A 22218-nucleotide genomic window follows, 5' to 3' on the forward strand; every position below is an offset into this window, starting at 1 on the left:
GTTTATCATGCGCATAAGAAAGCGATCCTTTTAGTATTGTTGAAATATAATAGTTTCTTGTAGTGTTGTGGTACTTTGTTCTGGCCTCTTTTCGCCGGTCTCCAGTGTTTTGTTTTAGTTGGCCCATTCGCTGTTTGTTTTTGTTTTCGTTAGCACCGGCTACTGTAATTGATTGTTGTGTAAATTCGACCGTTGTTGGTGCTATTGCTGTCTGCTGGTTCTGCAGTTGTCCTAAATGGCCATGGCAATTGCTTTGTGCCAACTGGCGATGGCGAAGAGAGAGTTTTCTGGAGGCGGGGGAGGTCTATTGGATGCAACATCATGGAGAGGAGCCAGGAGATTTGGCAACGTTGCATGGCAGATAACGTTTTAATTCGGCCATGTGCCAGGGCATTAAAAGTTTCCCAACTCGGGATTGAACAAGTCGGGAAATTTGAAAGTTTGACAGAAACTGATGGGAAATAACGAAAGCCTTTAGTCCTTTGAAGTAGTATTTATCGCATTTAAGCTGGTACACAAGCTTAGTCAGACAAAAATACATAAATATAAAATGAATCCAAATAGATTGTGGTCTATTGATAAATTAATTAAATAAATCACTTAATACCAAATTGAAACAGTTTTGAAATACTCTTGCTTATTTTTAGAGCATTAAACTGAAAGATAAACGTTCTTTGAACTCGCAACATCGTAAATATAAAATTGCAGCATGTTCGTAATGATTAAGAATCGTTTGTTTTGCGGAAAAATATTAATAGCCGCGCACTGACTAATTTGCGATAATATTTATCAGGACCAGGGCCCAAAAATCGTTTCCATTTTGCACACACAGAAATTGCCTTCTAAATCGGGGGTTCGAGGGTTCAAAAAACCAGCCGGGGAAAAAAAGCGCAACGAGATAAACACAGAAGACCAAGAGATGGAAAAAAAACATCTTAGAAGGCCAGACAACGGGCAGCGATTTAAACAAAATCAAACCGAAATGGCTTTTGTGGGGCGTAAATAAAATAAAACAAAAGCGAGCGTAGACAATGCCGGGCAATGACAAGAGAACCGGACAAATGGACATATACTTGGGCTATATTTGGGACATGGACATGGACCTGGACATATGCAAAGCGTCTCTCATTCGATCGGATTCGGGATCCAGCTAAATAAGCGAAATCAAGTGGAGAGTGTGCAGTGTGGAGTCCAAATGTGGATGCCTGTACGTCAGCAATCAGCAACAAAGCAAGGCAAACACCGCATACAAAAGCGGCCTAACACAGAGCAAAAATGCTTTTTTGTCAAGGGTGAATGACCCAGAATCAAAATCCACAAAGTCGTCGACGTCGTCGTCGTCGCTGCTGCTGCTGCTGCCTCACTGCCTGAATGTTTGCTCCTGCCCCTCGATTCCGAATGTGAATCCTCCTCATGCAGCCAAATCGGCGGAGTCTTCGTGCGTTTGGCTCGTTTCAGTTTTCAGTTTTCGTCATCCTCGAAAAACACGCCGCACCTCTCGCCTTTCTGCATCATTTTGTTTTGTATTCGCACTGGTCTGAACACTGGTGCACCCCCTCTGCCTCTACGCCCCTGGCTGTTATGATTGCCGTTGCCAGACGATAACCCAAACCAAACCAAAAAAACGCAAAAAACAAAAAAATAAAAATCGCAAACAAAAAGTAAAAAATATATAGCTAAAAGCAATGAATTTGAACATTTTTGCAGCATTGCACACGCGACTCTCGCACGCTCGCTCAGCCAGACAGTCTGAGAGATACAATTGCGGCCCACTCGCAGATACAGATACATTTACAGATACATTCGCAGACGCAAAGTGTATTATAACTGCGCTCTCTGGATTTTCTAAGGCCCCCAAGTGTTATCGGGCAAACCAAGAAGCGCTAATTGCCGCGGTGTTTGCTGAAGATACACGTTAAGTGCTCACCGAACGGAGCTGCGGAAGTTTGACTATGCCCCGAGCCATGAACATAAGAAAGGTGGTGCTTGGTGACCCCGATCCTTCTTTGAGTTTTGCCCAAAGGCCACCCAGAACTCCTTTTCTGATCTTAAAACATAAACCACGCCGCATGTCGATATGGAATATGTAAATCCCCTCAAAATATTCACATATGTTCAAAAGCTAAGGTTTTTAATTTTTTTGCAAATATCCTTTTCTAATTTTATTTTTAATTTAGCCCTGACTAAATTGTCATTTATAATTGTTTTTTATTTTTAGGTATTATAATTAGTTGGATAATATATTTTTTTAACCTCTATTTTTGAATTTGAACAAACAAATTAAATGTTTCCATAAATTATCATTATCTATGTTGTATTTCTTGATTCGAATATTGTTTTTAGAAATAAATTTTGTTAAAAAATATATAATCGCTTAAGCAGGAGTAAGTCCTCAGCTTTAAATATACTTAACGTATGAAAATTATGTTAAATTTAAATAATCCTACTTTTACTTACCATGAGATGAACATAACGTTCCTTCAGGTTATTACCACCTTACAAACGACAAAAATATGTATCCCATTAGACGGTTGTGTGCCTATTATTTTTCCGAGTGTGCAAACCAGAACAAAGCGGCAATTAAAGTTGACCCAAGACGATGTCGACAAGAAGCAAAAGCCCGCTTGTTCGGCTCGTCCTGTCACCTAATTTCCGTTTTAGAAAACATGTCCTCAGCCCCGGCAAGAGGCACTTGAGGGAGCCCTTGCCCCGTCCAGTCCTGCCCTGCCCTGTCCTGCCCCTTTCGATCCTGTCTGGCTGTCCTGCGAGCACTACAACTAGTTCTGTCAGTCGGAGGACGAGGACGAGGACGGAGACAACGACAACGACGACAGCAGCAGCAAATAATTTTGTAATTCAATTGTTGTCCTTCTGCGCATATGGCGTGTGTGTCGACAGGGTCCTGCGGCAGGTTCCTTCGGCTAGCTGCGAGGCAAGTGGCCTAGCCAGACGGCTGCCTTTCGCTGTTGGTTCTTTGACTTGTCCTGCTCCCGTTTCGAGGACCTACGACAATAGCAAAAGTTGCCAAGCACAACCGGAAAGGAATGGCCGACAGGCAGCGGCGACCTCGGTTCGTTCCTTCAGTTTCTACAGTTCCTCGGCAAATTGCAGTCGCTGGTGTCCTGGCCCCTCACGTCGTCCTTTCTAGCCGGCTCTATCCTGTTCTATCCTGTATCCAGTCTGCTTCCTGTGCCTCAGTTGGCAAACAGTTTTCACGTTACCTGCTGCAAAGCCCTAAGTGGCAACATTTTCCTAGCGCTTACATAGAGGGAAAAAGTATATATATTATGTATATATTTCACTTTTTTTATTCAAATTAATTGTAAGTAATATTCCGTTTACTTTATAAGCCTATTATATTTATTTTGAAATTTATATTTTACATTATTCAAAAGTACAAAAAAATTGTAAGAAGCTTTTTTGGACCAAAAGTAAATTAAGTTTAGTTTGCTTTTCAATTTGGCATGTTATTAACACCTTGATAAGAACAAAAAAATTACACAAGGTGAATATTTTGGTTTCCTGGCTAAGACAAACACTCTGAAAATTAGCTTGAAATAAATTGTTTAATTTTTGTAAGTTATTTTATAAATAGACTAGAAATAGCAAATCGAAATCTCTTTCAGTGCATCTGCTATTTATACCATGCCAAACTTTTGCATTGTGCACAAACTTGTGTCGCTTGTCCTATTTTGAAAATGTTTGGATCTGAAAGCCGAGAGTTTTAATTAGGGCCTGGTACAAACTACTTGAAAAGCACCGATGATCATTATGGGACTTGAGGTGTCGGTTGCAGACGGACTGCAGGCTGCCCGGTTGGGGGGCAGGCTCTCATCCGATGATGAGATTTCTGTGGCTGGGCAGGAGCTGCGTTTCCCATGGCTGCTCAACGCTTATCCGCCATGTAATTTATGCGTATTAATTTCATCTCTGGCCTATCCGGCTTCCTGTCCCTGTGCGATGGCACAATGCAAATTGCTTCGCTCCTTTCTGCGGCTCGTTATGCGTTTTGGATCGGACCTCGCTCGATGTCCTCTGTCCTCTGCCCTCCGATTGTGGTCCTGCGGTCCGGTCATTGCATCCCACCAGGCATATTGACCGGCACAAAAGATACGGCGTGGATACAGCAGAAAAAAAGAGCTGGAAAAAATATGAAAAATAAGGGATTCGCTCGCTCTCGCTCCTTTTCGAGGACAATAGGAATGCAGAATGCATCGCAGGAGCCGCTCAGTCCCTGGGCCATTATTCGCATTATAATGCCATTCCGATATGTATGTAAATAAACAAAACAGAACAACAAAATAAGAATGAAAATGAAAATAAAATCGCTTGTGTTCTAATTGCCGGCAAGGACCTGCCTGGATCCGACCGCCTGGCATCCTGCTAGGCTGGACATGCAATTGCATTGCAGTCGCTGCCCCTGGATCCTGAATCCTGGATCCTGGCATTGTTCCAGGCACCGCTTAAGGGTTGAGTTTCAAGTTCTGCACTCGTCGGGGTTATCGCACGATTACAAAAGATTTCCTACTCTCTGGTCAGCTTCAGATCCTGAATCGGATTGAAATTCCGATTCCGATTCAGATTCAGATTTGGGTACAGCAATGTGAAAAAGGCGAAACTTGCAGCGGAAGTCGAGCGTTCATTTCATCATCATCATCATCATCATCAGCTGTCCCAGCTTTTAGGAGGGCCGGGCGGTTTGTTGGTTGGATTGAGATTTATCTAGGAGATACTTTATGCAGCAGCTGTTGCCAAGTTTGGGGGACATTAATCACTGGTCCCTCTCAAAGTTTGACCTCTTCGCTGCGTGTGAAATCGAAGTCGTTCATCTGCTATATCCTGCCGCATTTCTGATGCTCCTTTTTCGCATTTTCTAGTCGCCTGCACAAAGAGAAATATTAAACACTCGCCCATAATTCTTGTTCAACCAGAAGGTGCTGGATAACCTGGTCATTTTAGTGAGTTATGACTGCAAGTTTGCAGTTGGTAATCTCACTGTTTTTTTTCACCACTTATACAGTTTTAGTTTGGTTGATTTGTTACCTTTTAATAGCAGAATGTGTCTTAATTTTTTCATTTTTGCATTTTTTTTAGTGCCTCATTTTTAACCTGGTGACCCAGGTATTTTTCACGAAAAAAGTTTATTATAATTGTATGTACAATTACAAGTAGTTCAAAAACAATAAATTGGTTGTTTCTATCAATCAGTACGCAAAACTAAGTTTGTATCCCTATTAAAACTTAAAATAATTTATTGGTGACCCCGATCACTTTCTTTCTGTAGTATTAAGTTCCTTTATTGGTTTAAATTCTCAATAAAGACTGTTTTATAATAGTGCAAGTGTCTGTAAGATCTGGGCTCATTAAAAATGAACTTGGTGACCCCGATTTCTATGGAAAGTTTTTCGTGACAAATAAATAAAATAAATAGTGTTTTAATCTCACTATTTATTTTATTTATTTGGTTATTGAACTGCTTTTCTAGTTTTTCTCTCTGTGTGTGTGCGTGTGTTTGACCTTCTGGGCTGTCATTGACCCCGCTGCGGTGTGAGGCCAACTGCATCGCGGTCATGCGGGAAGGGATGGGGATGGGGTGGTACGGTGGAACGGGCGAGCGGTCTCATTATACATAATGTACAGCCAGGTCCTGCGGCACTTACCATAGAGGCAGCATGTGCTGCCTGTCGCGTTCCCATTCCGCCTTTGTTTTAACTCGCAAATTACTACAACATGTACCTACACTTGAAACTTAGAATGCACTCGCACAACATACACAACACACTACACACAGTGGCACACTCGCATGCACTCGAAAATACTCACTGGGCCGTACTGACCTATTCCTCTGAAAACGCTGGTTGGCCTGTCTGCCGGCAAATGGCTCAAGTAGGGGGCCCAGAACAGAACGATTCTCGAGACCAAGCCAAGCGTGAATGTTTAAAGTTCCCTTTTCTTTTTGTCCAGGGATTAAATGTGGGCGGGATGCAGGGGGGCGGAAACGGCAATTTAATGGGAAGGATAATGAATAGGTTGCCTAGGAACTCGCTCGCCGATACGCATACTTATATCTGGCTTTTTGATGAAGGGTTTGACTAAATGTGGTTAAAAGAGACGAAGCGGAAAGCCAGGAATCAGGAATGCTTTTGCTCTAAAGTTCTTTAAAAATATTCCTCTTATTCATTTTTAATTTATGGTCCAAAAGAAAAAAAAATTGCATTTTATTGTTCTAAGAGAATTTATATTTTCTTTCTCTAGGAAAATGATCTATAGATTTCTATAGAAATATTTTTCCTTCGAACTAATGTCAAAATGATGGGAAAAGCATTTATTGAAGAGGTTAATTAAAGCTGTACTTATAGTGTCTATCTTTTTGTAATCTTCAGTAGGGGCTCATTAATTTGCGCCTTAATATTATCTGTTTCAATCGCTTCTCAGCTTACTGCAGCCAAGAACTGCAGTTTCTGCATAGTGAGGCCCAGTGCAGTTTATGCAAATATGATCCCCCGATCGAGATTAGTGACACTTGATTGCATTGCAACCTCTGCAGCCGCCGAAGCAATCTCTTACAAAATGTTTTAACACCTCGTTGAGCTTACAATGGCTGGCGATTGGGAATGCTCCGGGATCCAGTACCTGAAAATCGATATTTGGACAGAAGGTTAAAGATGGAGCTAGATGGCTGGGGTACAAAAAATATAAAAAATAAAAATGAAAAACAAAAACTGGCTGCCAACACCTTGGAGCAGACGGACAGCATTTGTGGACGGGGTATTGAATGTAATTAAAAGGAGTTGGATTACACGTGCTGGTGGGGGTTGGCAGGGGGGGGGGGGGGGGGGGGGGGGGGGAAGGGGGAAAAGGGGCTGGAGGACCCCTCACAAAGGAGCTGCTTGCATGCATGCAAAGAACCAAGAGGCGAGGAGCTCAGAAACCAAACGACAAACCAGGAAAAAATGGGGAATGCAAGGGGGGAGACTTCTGCTCCTTCTTTTCACTTAGCACACAAGTGAAGCTCGCTCCGTTTCTCTTCTGACTGAGCGACTCTCCAAAATGCACTTTAAATGGCAGTTTCCGGTCACACACACACACACACACACACATGCTCGTATGCTCCTTTAGAGAGAAACAATGCAAAAAACGCCAAGGAGTCGCGCTGTGCCAGGAGCAGCAATGCACCGCTTGGTACATACTGTACTCCACCCCTCGACGTCGTCATCATGTCATGTCCGCCGTCATCGTCCTTATAGCCGTCATCCTTGCCGTTGTTGTTCACATCCTTCACATCCCTACCATTCAGGACTCCTCACTTATCCTTCGTGCTTAATGCAGTCTAAGCATAGGCCTACCCCTTGCAGTTCTGCATTTGCATCGGCATCGTCCTTTGTGAAAGGGGATGGATTGCTGGATTGTCGGGAGGACTCTCTCACTCGCTCTGCATGCAGTCGGCTTTATTAATCATTCCCCGCACATTAGCATAACGAATTAATAATCATATTTCTGGTTAGAAGCGCAGCTTCTTCCCCATTTTCTTGATCGCCCGTTTGGATTCGCGACCCACATCCTTGACCGCCCTCCTCGTCTCCCGCTCTCCATCGTGCGCAGCCCTCGAGGTTTCCCGCTCGGCATCCTTCTCCGCCCGTCTCGTTTCCCGCTCGGTATCCTGGGCCGCCCTGGCCGTCTCCCTGCCCACATCCTCGGCAGCTCGAACCGTCTCGCGAGCAATGACCTCTTCTATTCGCCCCGCTTCCCGCTTTACAATCGGAAAGATCATACGGATCGGTTCTCCCAGAAGTCGCCAGAAGTCCACGCGCATCATCATTTGGCCGGACGAATCCTGGTGATAGGTCACCACGGCAGTGGTGTCCTCGTCCAGAACTTCGGTGAAGACCTCGTCAATCCCGGTTTCGCACAGTCTGCCCAGGAATTCTTCGATCTCCTTCATAGAGGGTCGTTTTTCGGGATCTTCATGCACGCAACGTTTTATCATTTGCTTGATGCCCTCTGGGCAATCGGATCGCACTGCGTCCAAGGGAGGTCTTTCTCCTATAAACATAAAAAATTATCACGTACTGACTAATTTGATACTCACATGGTATATTTATTAAGTATAATGTTTACCATTAAATAATGTAATAATATACCATTGATATCGCTTGGATTTTCTTTTCTTGAAAGTTCTATCATATCGAAAAAGTAAAGAGCGAGATATTCTCAAAGTAATATAAGTAAGTGATGACTACCTATCAAAATTATACGCCCTGTATCTAGATTGAATCAATACTGAATGCCATCAAAATGATCTTGTCAACATTTTCTTCGACTTATCAAAAATTTCTTAAACGGTTTAACAAACTATTAAAAATTTTGTCAAAATGGTAAATTCCATTGACTTACCATCGTTTACGGCTTTCAAAATAGCGAATTGATTACCGATATTCTCGTAGTGCTCATAGGGCAAAGAACGCGCCATTAGCTCCCAAAGCACTATGCCAAAACTGTACACATCGCTCTTATCCGTATACTTTCTATCCCGAAATGCCTGTGTTAGAAAGGGGTTAATTAGTTGTCGAAAAAGTGACATCAGCAACCTTTTCACTCACTTCTGGGGCCATATACCTTGCAGATCCTCGCATATCAGACCTGTTATTGGACATATCCGTCGCCAGATCAAAGTCCGTAATCTTCAGGGTTTCAAACTGATTATCCAGTATAAGATTCTGCGGCTTTATATCGCGATGTAGCAAAGGTCGTTCCCTCGAGTGTAGGTGGGCTAGGCCCTACAATAGGTAGCATATTACCGAGTATGGGGCGAAATCGACCTCATTCCTTACCTTGGCACACTGGAATGCCCATCGCACAGCCTGCCCCACAGTATACTCCCACTGATCAACGCCGTAAAGAAAGTCGTAGAGGGAACCATTCTGCAGATATTCCATTAGCAAGTACCCTGTCTCTCCATCGCGTGCCGTGCCAAAAACCTTGACAACGTTTTCGTGGTCAATCTCCGACAGTAATTGAATTTCCCTTTCTGCATTTTTCCTAACGGTCTGAACCTGTAAATTGTACGCCTTCACCGCGACTTCTTGGGCCTTAAAGATACCTTTGCGCACCACTGCACAGGCTCCAGCTCCGAGTGTCTGTCGTAGAGATCAGCGAAGATCATTAATACTGTACAGTATTCCACGGAAAATGTACATACATCACTCAGAAACACTTCGGCGAAATTAACCTGTTCAACCATCTCCAGCAATACGTGCGATTAGCTTGAAATACTACTTCTGTACTGAATTGCAAGCACTAGTGTTCTCATTTTTAAAGGCTTGTTAGGTGTGATAAAGAAGCCTTATCATCGGTATACGATAAGACAGAATTCTGTTATTCCCCGAATACCAATTTACCAACCATATTTGGTTTTGACGTTTTATAACTAACAAATTTAATTGTTTCCTTTATTTATTTATATTTCTTGCAGTTTCCCACAACATGGGTCGTGATTCATATCGCACCTTCAGTCCGGAAATGTACTCCTCATTATCGAGCCCATTAGGACAGCATGGAATTGGTGAGTTACAGTTTTAAATATATCGGAATTTCTCTATATTCGGATAAAAAATAAAAGTATATATAAAACTAGTCAAGACATTAGCAAGCAGCAGGCGAATAGGCTGGTTTTAAAATAACTTTTGTGATTTAGAAAACCGGGATTACTTTTTATTTAATAAAATATATTCACTAATAGAAAAAAGGTTTCAATTCAATTTTCAATTTAAATATTTTCCGCCATGACTTTGAACCATTCCAATATTCAATTTAGCAATATAGCAATTATAAGTGTAAGGACTTTAAACTTATTTTAATATGCAATTTTGTATTGTTGACACAAGAAATATATGATAAAAAGGCTAAAGTGATATATTATATATTCTACCTTGATCTTAATATTATTACAATAATTCATGCGATCTAAATGTTTTGTATGTATTTTAATATTTTTGGAATTTAAAATATTTTGAAAACAATATACACATATTTAGATCTTCTATTCCATTTTTTAAGAGTGTGTCTGAATTAAATAAATAGGTTTCCTGACCGCATACTTGATTTACCATTAATTTTAAAGTAGCTTTCTATTCTCTGAGTAGATTGTTCGGTCAGGCAGAAGCTGACTAGCTCCTTAGATGGGCACTTCAAGGCCCCTTTGCTGGGCGAGCTTAGGAGAGTTTCATGCTGTTTATATTGGCAGACCAGCCCATCTGGATCTCGCATTACCCACCGATGCCCTGGCCTGCTTGAATTACACGAATGTCTACGGTTACATAAAAGCGCCTGACAGCAGTTGCTCTCCATTAGTTTGTGCCGCCGGCCCCGAGTTCCTTGCACTCCTTTCGTTTTCAGCCAGCCTTTGCCCACACATTTGTTGGTGTAGGTCCAGTTCCTCCAGTCCCTGTACCACCGATATAAGTCCGGGTCCCAGTCCCAACTTATGTAAACCACATGCCCACTTCACTTGGCAGGCTGCCTGACTCGCTGGTTGGCTGGATGGTGTGGTGCACACAAAAAAATATACATTGAAAAGTCTTATAAAATGTATGTGTATACATATATATCGAATGCATAATCTGATGTGGATTTTTGCCTTTGGAACGGGGGCTGTAAATAAGAGGGTTTCGGGCCTTACACTTTAAAGGCCCCATTGGGATTTTTATTTATATTTAAATATAGTAAATATACTTTGTTTTCCAAATTCATTTAGTTTAACGTTGTGGAAAAGAGCAAACCGATTGTTTTTAAAAGTCCCTGCTTTTTCGACATTGTTTTCAAAATTGTATCAATTAAATATAATATTTTAAGTGGATATTTTTTGTGGTTGGTTTTCTGGTGGGATGGGATGGTCTGGGCCCCAGTGCGTTTACATAATGCAAATGCAAGTACATAGCACTTGAGCATGCTCTTCGCGCCACGTTTCGCATATTTGCCGGCTGCATGTGTTCTGGCTGCTTTCCTGGGCTCTCAGCCTGTGCCACCGTTTCTGGTTAGCCCTTTGCCATGTCAGCACCTCGCAACGTCATTTTTTCGACTACGGAATTAATGGGTTAAGTAAATAGCCATGTAATATGTTGCAGTGCAGAGGAGGGGATGGGAAAAGGGGGCTTTGGTTATGATGGTAAAAAGGACTTCAATGGCAGAGCTCGGATGTCGATGCTGATATCCTCCGGCCTGCAGGCTTCCCTCAATTCAGAGGCTCTCTTTTCGCTGACGAAGCTACCAAATGGTTCATAAACTTTAAGAGAAAATTAAAATAAATATTTGAGATACTCTGCTTTCTTAAAGGAAAAATAACCACATTTAAGAACATTCGCATAAAGAAATTGTTGGTTGATTGTTGTTACGTTAAATGTATTAATACCAAAATGTTAGATAGAATAAATCATTATAAATAATTATGCTGTATTTTTGCTTACACATTTTCAAACTTATTCAAAGAACTGCTTTATTTATGCAATAGTTCAGTGCACTCGGTGTTGCACATTATTATAGCACTTAAATGTAGAAACTGTCTAAAAGCAAAGGCACACCATCTGAAACGTGATTCATGTAGGTAGTTGCACCTTGCCGGTAAATGTAGGTGAAACATTTCGTATTCATTTGGCGGCGACAAAAAACGCGTTCTTGCACTTTAACCACGTTGAAAACATCCGTGGGTACGAGAGGGCGAACTAAAAGCGCTGTTTGTCGTCGCCATGTGTGCGCAGATTGCATTTCAATGGACCAGGTCCTCCTCTGCCCTCCTCCGCCGAAGGTCTCCCCCTCCTCCGAAATCCTGGCCTGCATCTTTCCCCGGTTTCCCAGGCTGCGCCATGTGCAAGCTGCACGGCTGTTGCTGTTGTGATGTTGCTGCTGCGATATTGCTGCTGTACTGAAATGCATTGCTCGTTGCAAGGGTCGGCATTTGTGCCTTTTGTTTTAGGACAAAAAAAAAAGCGCGGTGAGAATAACTCGCCCCATGCAGTGGCGAAAGGCAAAAGTAGGCCAAGTTAAAATTGATTTAATGCGTTGATTGCGTGGAGCGTCGAGCTCCGTTGCAGTTGCAACTGCAATTGCAGCTGCCCAGATTTATGCCGCGTCAGCTGTGCCTTGTTTTACTTTCGATGGATCTTAATCTTGCCAGCGATCCGGTGGCCTGAGATCGTACTGACCCAGAAAAATAAAGGGTCCAAAAGAAGCGCACACGGGGCGTATGCGCAATATGCGATGGCGAACATTGACCCAGGACCTTTTGGCCACCCACACTTGACGCATTCGTTAAAAATAATTGCCACACGCAACCGTGTCTCAACTACCCCTCAATCCTTTGGGTATTTTTCCTCAGTTTGTTGATTTTCCCGCCGACAAACGTCAAGTGGCTGGCGCTTTTCCTTTTGACAGCTAATTGGAAAAATGTTTGGAAATTCGCGTTCTATTTATTCGCGCACATCGGAGCGTTGCCTCGGCAATCGCCTCGCCTCGAATCGAAGGGTCCTTGGCAGGATGCGGAACAAGGGCGCATTATATTTTAACACCTTCATCCAATTGCCAGCTTTTTGTTCTACTTCCTCGCATCGATCCTGGCCGCTGTCAGATGCGCTGCCCTTCTGTCCCTGCCTCGGGCTTAATTTATGGACTTTGGCCATTTGCTGGCCCATCATTCTATTTTTTATACATATTTTTTCATCTCCATAGCCGCTTCATTCCAAAAGTGACGACAAAACATTCCACAATATGACAAAAAAACGAAAGAAAGAGAAATCCTTTTTGCAAAAAGAATCAAATGCAAAAAAAAAATACAAAAAAAAAATGCCATCGACAATTTAGATAAATTTTCCCACCAGCTATGGCCATAAAAACAAAGACCGCGACCCGAGAAGATCAGCGAGGGGTGCTCGTAGAGCTCTCTCTCTCTCTTTTGGCAGGATTTCAGGGTGTCCAGGCCACGGGTGCGGTCATCATACTCATACTCATCCTTATACCCATCCCCAGCCCACCCATTCATCCACAATATAATCACGCTGTGCTCGATATCGAATGATAAACTCCGAGCCAGAGTCGTATAAAGATGATGATGGTGGTGCAGCTTGCCTCCAGTTTGTGTGTGCTCAACGGCTCAGCGCATATCCTTCAGGTACAACTTACTCATATATCACAAAAGGATACTGCGCTCCTCCCGTTGTGTGTGCTTTTCTGCTTAGCTTTTTGTCTTGTCTGCGTGGTCAGCTCTCTGGCTATATTGCTCTGCCACCTTTTTTATCCCCTCGATCCCCTTGATCCTGCTGGCCGCTCGAAGGTGACACCGTGGCACAGACAATGGCCAAGGCAGGAGACACGATGGTCAAGCGACCGCCTCTCGCAGAGCTAAAATAGAATAGGAAAAAAAGGAAGCGGCGAAAAAAATTAGACGATTCGAACCAGTCGCTGGCCAAATGCAAAAAATACCTTCATATAAAAGAAGTACGCAAATCAAAATCAACTCATAAAAAACTTAGTTTTATATGTGGGTCTGCATTAAAAATGCAAATGTCGCATTGAGTTTCCTTCCTTCATGCTCGTTTTTTTTTTCTCCTTTTTCGTCCTCCTCTTGCGATGTCCTCACTGCGGCTGGTCATCCACTTCCTGTCCCTGTTTCTGGGCTGGCATTTAAGATTTTGGGTAAACAACATTTCGCAACGGTGACTAGAACCTGAAGACCTCTAAAGAAAACTAAAAATCAAGATTTTCCTTGGTAAACTTCGGTTGAATTAATATAATGATTTGTGTATGCAAAGTTACAAAATATTTTGGGAAGACGTTTTATTTTTTTAAATATTGATTAAAATGGGTTATTTATAAGTTATTTCCTGCCCAAATTATAAAAAATATGTTTAAAACTTAATGGTATTTAAAAAATCCTTATAGACAATATTACTGTTGTTATTTTACAAAATACATTTTCTATTCAAATTTTAAATATGCTGATAAGCTCTTAGTTGTAATTCTCCTAAGTGTTCCAGTTTTCATAATATCAGTTGATACCACACGATCCCATAAATATTTTATATATCTCTTATGAGAAAAAAATATTATATTGAATTATTTAAAATTGTATTTTCCTTGAAAGTGGTGAATAACCGTAAAAATGATTTAGTCCAACTATTATTCCAGATACCTAAAACACGTAAATAAAAACCTACATTTAAAAGTTAGCAAATCCTTTTAATGATCCTAACCCCTGCACCCACAACAGCTTGGTTTTGTAGGTTAACCCCGAGACTTTCTCGAGATTTCAAGAACTATGCTTTTTTTACTCCTCGAATAATGCTCGCTGATTCCAATTCCGAGAGTACAGCAGCAAAAGCATGAGCAACCACCGGCGATAAACAGCCGAGCCAGAGGAAGAGCCAAAAAAAAAGAACCGAAGGCGAAACTGAAATATCAGCGTGGCTCAATAAGTTTCGGGCCCTGGACATTGTCCATCCTTTTGCGAGAGAGGTTCAGGTACATTCGAGGACGCGACTGGGGACGAGTGTGAGTACGAGTGCCTCTACCTCTACCTCTGCCTCAACCTCTACCTACATCGATTTGAATGCAGACAAGTCCTTGCGTCGTGATCTTCCTTTGTGCGGCGGCCAAGTGCGCTGCTGTCTGCCGCCCTCCCCCCAAAAGCCGCTCGACCCTCGGCAACCCCCGGCATCTCGAAGGAAATGAAATGAAAAGCATGCAGAAAAAGTTTTATTATGCGCGAGAGGGCAAAAAAATGCGATTTTTTATATGAAAAATATTTGGAACGGACTGCGGCTGGCATGGCAGGGGGTTGATGAGGATGTGAGGGGGTTGCTAGGGGAACCGGCCACATATGGGGGTAGGGTCTTGGTCTTGGTCTTCGTCTTGGTCTCGAGCTTTGTGTGTTTGTGCCTCTCGGATCGCAAGAAGTGTTGGATGTCATCTTATTATTTCGAGACCATCGCAGCGACGCCGGCAGAAGAGCGCTCCGATCCGATCCGATCGCCTTGATGATGACCATGCGCCCGTGATATTCCCCTATACGATACGATGCATAGCTACCATATAGCCATCGCCACTACGGGGCCACTGCGTCCCCCGTCAGATGTAAGCCTCGCAAAACTGTGGGAATAAAAACAGGATCGGCACGAAAAACTGCGTTATCGCCGCAGATACGGACATTTTTGTTGTTGTTGGCGTTGATGCCGCGCTTGATGATGCCTCCGATTTTTGATGATGATGCTGCTGCTGATGCTGCCTCTTCCGTTTCTGATGGTCATCGTGATCAATGTGAGGCAGCAGCATCAAGAGCGTTATCCTTTCAGGCTCGTTGCCCACATTCGCTCCGTTTGGCTTTCGTTTTCTGCCCTGTTTGCAGGAGAAGATGCTTTCGATCTTTGCCCACAGGAGGCTTTTGTTGCTCCCACAGTCGTACTTCAATAACTTGAACCACTATTTACCGACGTTCTATGAAAAAAAAAAACCTTTGCTAGATGAACTTGACTTACTTAATTATAAGGAGTCCTGATAATATTTAACTTAAGTTAGTGAGTTTATAACTATGGATGATCCACTGTATATAATATATCCATATAGAGCATAAAAAGCTTCCTAAATGTAGTAAAAGTGTTCTCATTCACAAATAACTGCTTTGTTCATTTATAAGATGCCATGGAATTTATATAATTAGTTTATGATGGTCTTAAAATAAAACGTTCTTTTCAATAACGCAACTAACAACTGTAGCTAGAAAAATAATATTTATAATCCCTTAAAATAAACCCAGAATTTTAGACAGCTCCTTGATAGGTAAAGATCTCCACTGAACCATTAATATGTTCTAGAGAAAGGCAGTTTTAGAAAAATCTGCAATCATCCAACTCCAGCTTAACCGCTATCCGCTAGTACTTTCAGTTTTCCCATCAAAACTTTTCGTACTCCCCGGCGCGGTCATCGCACCTGCTGGCTGGCAAATTGAGTTAGCGAGTGGCGAAAATCCGATTCAGAATCGGATTCCGAGAGAGATGGGCGCATAGAGCCCTGACAGATCTTATCGGGGGCATCTAGATACGCTTTACTTGTCGCTCGGCCATTGTCCGTGACTTCGAGTTAATTAAACTTGGACGGGCGGCGGGCAACGAGGCGAGTGGATGGATCATAAAAACGGATTGCCCGGCGGGCAGCGATGGGAGCAGAAGAATTGCAGTTAATTGAAATGTTCCTCACAACATAGAGCGAGTGGAAGCGAGAGGGCAGAGGCGGAGTGAGAGAGAGAGATGCGAGATACAAGAGCCCCTGGCGACAAAACGCATCGCGACTTTGTTGGCATCTTTGGGCATCGGAATCTCAATCTGAATCGGAATCAGAATCTCTGAGGGGTCAATTCAGTGTGGCAAAAAAGGCCACAAAAAACCATAGAGAGAGAGAGAGCATAGAGTGGGCTCTCTGGGCGACAAAGGTTTGACTACAAGCCGGCAAAAAGCTGGGTGGTTGCTAGCTGGGGCGAAAGACCACAAAAAGCAGGCTACGTATGGGTAGTATCTGTGAGAGAGAGAGGATGCAATACCAATGCAGGCGACTGCGACTGCCGCTGCGAATGGCAAAAACAAAACAAAAAGGAAGCGCAGAATGCGCCTGTGTGCGTAGCTTCGCCTTTGCTTTGCCGGCAAACTGCTGTGCCGCTCTCTCTCACTCGCTCTCTCTCAGTTGGATTGCATTGGTATTGGCGTATCTGTGTGCAACGCAACTACGACTGCAAGCTTTTTGTCGCCAACGGACGGCGACTCTGAAAATCGGGCCTCTGAGACTGACTGACTACCCAGCCAGCCGGGTATCTGTATCTGTATCGCATCGCCACTCCACTCGCAAGTATCGCGGACGCGCAAACGACCATGCGAAAATATTGCAACCACAAATCTGGAACTTTATACACAAACGGTTAAGGAAACTCTGACCAACAACACCTTTCGGAAATACACAAAAATATATATAAAAAAACCCAGCCAAAAATATACAGCCAACGTTGGAAATCACACAGCATTTTAGTCAAAATTCTATTCAGGATCGGAGTCCGCGCATACGACGTCTTCAACACACTTTGGATTATATACCAACTGCAATAGAGCCAGCCACTAAAATAAACAGCCATCAGCCACTTCGGAAAATCAAACAATAGAATCGAATCACACAGTTCTAATCACCATCATCATCATTAGCAAACTTGTTAGTGTTAAAACGTTTAAGCAAAACATTTGCCAGTTTTTGTTTAAGTTTTTCTTTATTTGCTACATTACTAATAACGACGGTAAATCTTTGATAATATTCTCTACTATGGTTAAGTGTACAAGCCAATTACGCTTTTAATTTTAACAACTAAATATAACATCGAAACGAACGCAGTTATAAAGCGGCATACAACTTGTAATAAAACGGGGAGGAAGGTATCTATGGCCACGCGTTGCAAACTTTAAAAGCGTACGCAAAATGCAGCGACATGTCTGGAAATGCATAAAAATCAAATACAAAATCTATAAATTTCAAACAAGTGAAACAAACACAACATAAAGCAAAGTAAACCAAAACAAAACAAAAAAAAAAAACAAAACAAATTGTTAAGAAAGCCAACAACTAAAAGTGCATATTTCGTGACAAAATTAGTGACAAATTATGATCATCAAGTGAGGCGAACTGAAAACAATTTAAATTATATAATTAACCAGTTAGAGCAATCAACGTTTGCCAAGCAGCGACTGCGTTTGCAAACATTTGCAATTTACCTTTCAGTCGGTTTGGATTGTACCAGATTGGATCACCTCGAAACGCAGTCGGCCGAGACTTTCGAAATCGAATCTAAACGAAATTTATAATAGCTAAAGGAAATTTAATCAAAATTAGCCAAGATATACAACCTGCCTGCCAGCCAGCCTGCCTGTAAGCTTTACGTAACCCGCAGAGCCAGGGAAAGTGCATCCGAAGCTTTTGAAGCGGCTCTGGAACCCCCCCCCCCCAACCCCATACGATCGTCGATCGAGGTTTCAAAGCTCCACGCGGGGTATACGCCCCATATAAAATAATACAAAAAAATCGTACATCTAAAAAAAGAGAACCGAAGCAGGAGAGTGCAACTGCATCGGCCGATCCAATCCCATAGACGCTACGATCGGGAAAGCCGAGCGCTCGTAACTTGTTCTCGGAGGCTTCGTGCACTTCCTGTGCAGCGCTGCTCCGATCGACGATCCGCAGCCACAGCCCCCAGCAACAGGCGATCAGTTCGCTGGCGAATGCACCGCTGATTGCAATTACTGCAGAGCTGCATTCCTGGTCAAAAGGCTGGCCACATTGCGCTATAGAGAGAGTCGCCGAGCGGTGTGCTGTGATCTACTGTACTCTCTGCTCCGTCGCATCTCCACTCCACATCGCATCGCATCTCCACTCTCGATTCTCCACGAGCAACGCAACGTGTCGGAAAAGCGCGAAAGTGGCAAATATTATTTTTGCAACAAACACCCATTGTAGTCGATAAGTGCGGTCAAGTGAATCTACTATATCTCTCCAGTGAAATTCTTGAATAGTGCAAAACAAAAACGCAACAAACTCAGAAAGAAACACACATTCGCATTAATTCGCATAAATATAGCTTAGCACATTTTCGGATTAAATATCTACAGCACCCATTGGATACATCATCATCAGCAGCAGCACCAGTACACCCCACACACTTGGATACACAGCGCCTGAGATACTCTCTACTCGGAAGTTGCAGCAACAATTCGCTCGAGTAAGTCGCCAATTCTGATTTCAAGCCGCTAGTACTGCTGGTGGGGCACACCCTTTCGCTAAATAGACCAGATATGGATCTCTGATTTTTTTATGGGGCGATTCTACAAAGAATTTCATTAGCCGTCGTAAAGATATCGCGTTTAGATGGTGACTCAAGGTTGCTGGCCAAGACTTTCTATGACAGGGCTTTGCATTCAGGTTGTCTATCTTAAAAAAAACTAGTGATATCTTCACTCTTCGAATACAATATTTATTCTTTAGTTTGTTTCTGAAATATACTTAGATAAAATATAACTACTCTTGGTTTTTCTGTACCTTTGAAATTTGAACTCTATTCGAAAAAAGGTTTCTACAGATCTTGTATTTAAAATTTTTGTATATCTAAAAAGTTTTTATATTATTCTGGAAATAATTAACCAGAACATTTTACTTATGATGGATCTTTTTTAAATCTTAAGCAAGTTTTGAAATTTTTATTTTAGACCTTATCGAGTTTTGGTTAGATGGTTTTATTCTTAGGCTATTTGTTATTTAGGGAAATATCCCTGGAATTTGTAGTGCTCTTTCTTCATCATATTTCAGGGGGTGTGATTATTGGCCGCAAACATTCTCACACTTTCCTGGAATTTAGCCAACTCACTCGAATTCTTTCACCAGCTTCTTAGGTTACCCAGCTGTTTTACTGTTAGTCAGCGGCACCCACTTATGTTTTTTAAGCCAACTTCCCAGGGTCTCCGTTTTCATCTCGAAGTCCCAAATTTTCGGGTAACTTGAGAGACCCTCTAAGTTGTACCGCAAAATAAATAATTTCAGCATATTTCGATTCAAAGGCGAGTGCTGAGTGGCAAAAGAATTCCTCTTACTTTTGTTTATTTTTACACCGCTAGAGAGAATCGCTTGGTATTGAATTGGGATGCGATGTTCACGTGCTGACGAGCCACTTACCTTGGTCGGAATCTGAATCGGAATCGGAAAGTGGGTGGTGCAGTGGTTGTTGGGGACCGGCAGACGAGCGAAACCCACAAGTTCATGACCAAAATGCCGGAAAGCCGGTGTGGGCGTTGTGGATTGGGGGTTCTCCACCACCCCCCTCGACGATGACCCTCTGGAAAACCCTAACCCAAACCCACTGTCCAGTCATCTCACGGCTGCATCTGTGGTGGAAGTATCTGAATCTGTGGCTGTGCGTGTGCATCGGCATCTGTAATCGTATCTGTGCGTTTGCAAAGGCTGATGCAACTGTGTGCGTTTATTTTAGTTAACGATTCTACCGACGATTTGCCCTCATGCCAAAGTTGTATAAAAATTTACAGACAGCATCTACGTTTTTTACACTCAGCCCTTGGGCATTCGTTCTTTTTGTTGTTTTCGCTCATTTAACCCCTTTGAAGGAATGTTCGGCAGTTTTTTTTTTTTTTTTTTGCATAGAAGCTTCTCATGCTCGTAGGTCCGTGTGTGTGTTTTTGTGGAACGCATTGTGGAACGTCGACAGTGAAAGATACGTTGCACAGAAAAAAAGAAGGCTCGATATCTAGACATTTCATATCTTGTTGTAGCATTTATAAAGTAATGTTAATTTTATAATAAATTTTCTTCTGCTAATAGAAGACAGAGTTCGAGTCCCACCACTCTATATTTGTGCTTAAATGCTCTTATTTAATTCCCAATAGAATTTAAAATAATCAAAAGGTAGTATTCTTTGTGTAGAAAGACCCTTTTAGCCTATTAAAGAGGCCTTATCATACTTTTTTCTCTCTGTGTAAAAAAGGGAACTTGCTAAAATTCTTTTAGCCTATTTATGAGGCATTTTCACTTTTGTTTGTCTGGTTTTTTGGTCTACTGTTTTTAGTTTCTTAGAGTTTGAAGATGAAGATGAAAACTTGGCTTCCACACGCGACACAAGATTCGATTCTCGTGTTTTTTTCCGCGATCTTTAAAAAGCCATGGCAAAAGAGAACGGGAGAGCGAAATGTTTGTTTGTGTGTGTTTAGGAGAGAGCATGTTTTTTCGCCATTCGCTTTGTTGTGCAAATTCTGCTCGCAGTGCTTATCTCTCTCTCTCTCTCTCTTGTTTCGTTCGGTCTACGCCGCTCTCTCTTTCGCTCTCTGGGTGTTGTGTTCCTTTCTTTTTTTTATTGCGAAACTTTTTGCCCGCCTGAGATACGAACGTATCTGTGTGAGAGTGACGCTCCGTGGGCTCTCCCTTCGCGATGGTGTGCGTGCACTTTTGTCGCTGCAGCTTTTCCGTGGCTGCGACTGCGACTGCGACTCGACGACTCCCCGAGTTGTAGTTGTTTGGTTTGTGGCTTTTGTTGTGCGACGCAAGTGACGACGTGAAGACCAGAATTGCGAGCGGAGCGGCTACAGCCTCAGCTTCTGCCAGTACCGCTGCTGTTCCCCGATTCGATTCTCGATTCTCAGTTCTCTGTTTCGATTCTCAGACGTTGGCGAACCGAGAACCGGTGACGTAGACGTTGCCGTCCGCCATTTATTACAACGCGGCTGCCACACGCAAAAAATTGGACATACCCAAAAATAACCAATCGCCAACTGCAGTTGTTCGGAAAAGTGTGCTTGCCAAAAAAAAAAAGAAAAAGAAAACAACAACAAAAATAACATATAGGACCATAAATTCCCATAGTTATATTTATTAAAAAGAATATGTTGGCAGAGAGCGCGCGCGGCATGCGAATCGAAACGGAAACGTAACATCGGAACGGCGGGCGGCCAATTGTGATCTCATATACGATACGATCTTAAATAAAAATACAAGAAATACAAATATTCGATGTAGAAAATGCCAGGAATCTAGAAACAAATTGTGCAACGCCGTCAAGGAATACAAAATACATAAATACCAATAGTTCAAATTGAACGCAACGAAGTAATATTGTGAATTTCTTAGTGCAAGCCAAATACAACAAAAAATACAAAAAAAAAAAAAAACAAAAATAAAAAAGGTAATTTCAGTATCTTGGCGATACTTTGGCGAACTGCAATTTGCAATTAGTGGCTATACACACGCTCACACTGACACCATCCTATATAGGTATAAAAATATAAAAAGTGAGCGAGCAGCAGACAACAATATCGTATCAAGTGCCTGTGTGTGTGAGTTCTCGAGTGAGTGTGTGTTAGTACGTTCCGATGTAGGAACAAAAAGCGACGGCATTTTATTTTTTTTTCATTTCATTTTGCCTTGGTCTTACTCTTCTCCTACTCCTCCACTCCTCTCTCTTTTCTTGCAGTGCAGCCCCAAGTGCTGTGCTGCCTATATATGCATGTCTCTCTATCGGTGTGCGTGTGTGTGTGTTTCTGCAATAATGTGCAAAAATTAGAAACGTCTATATGTATACACTGCGTATGGGGTATAAAATTAAAACGAACGCCAAACAGCTGACGCATGGCGTGAAGTGAAATGAAACGA

At 42.4% G+C, this 22218-nt stretch overlaps 2 protein-coding genes and 1 long non-coding RNA gene across 10 annotated transcripts in view; 1 reads left to right on the forward strand and 2 right to left on the reverse strand.

The window, feature by feature from the left end:
- LOC119559570 (heterogeneous nuclear ribonucleoprotein R) overlaps nucleotides 1–22218 on the forward strand; it is a 56616-nt gene that overhangs the window by 7810 nt on the left and 26588 nt on the right. For 6 of the 8 annotated variants that reach the window (XM_037872605.1, XM_037872654.1, XM_037872675.1 and 3 more), the window contains exon 2: nucleotides 9473–9562. In XM_037872605.1, coding sequence (XP_037728533.1) covers nucleotides 9473–9562 — 90 coding nt within the window. Of the gene's footprint in view, nucleotides 1–9472; nucleotides 9563–18121; nucleotides 18791–21108; nucleotides 21752–22218 lie in introns of those variants that run through there. The other 2 variants (XM_037872617.1, XM_037872622.1) reach the window with 2 other exon arrangements.
- On the reverse strand, nucleotides 7487–9316 carry LOC119559754 (putative mitogen-activated protein kinase kinase kinase 7-like). Its single transcript, XM_037872828.1, has 5 exons — nucleotides 9200–9316; nucleotides 8832–9137; nucleotides 8601–8777; nucleotides 8395–8539; nucleotides 7487–8043 (listed from the first exon to the last, which is right to left on the reverse strand). Exons 1-5 carry the CDS (start codon nucleotides 9239–9241, stop codon nucleotides 7502–7504), a joined length of 1212 nt encoding a protein of 403 aa, XP_037728756.1. The 5' UTR covers nucleotides 9242–9316; the 3' UTR covers nucleotides 7487–7501.
- On the reverse strand, nucleotides 16869–18048 carry LOC119559810. Its single transcript, XR_005220965.1, has 3 exons — nucleotides 17922–18048; nucleotides 17790–17862; nucleotides 16869–17510 (listed from the first exon to the last, which is right to left on the reverse strand). It is a non-coding gene; the product is annotated as an uncharacterized LOC119559810 (long non-coding RNA).

The sequence above is a fragment of the Drosophila subpulchrella genome, chromosome 3R (genome assembly GCF_014743375.2).
Source record: "Drosophila subpulchrella strain 33 F10 #4 breed RU33 chromosome 3R, RU_Dsub_v1.1 Primary Assembly, whole genome shotgun sequence".
Classification (NCBI taxonomy): Eukaryota; Metazoa; Arthropoda; class Insecta; order Diptera; family Drosophilidae; genus Drosophila; species Drosophila subpulchrella.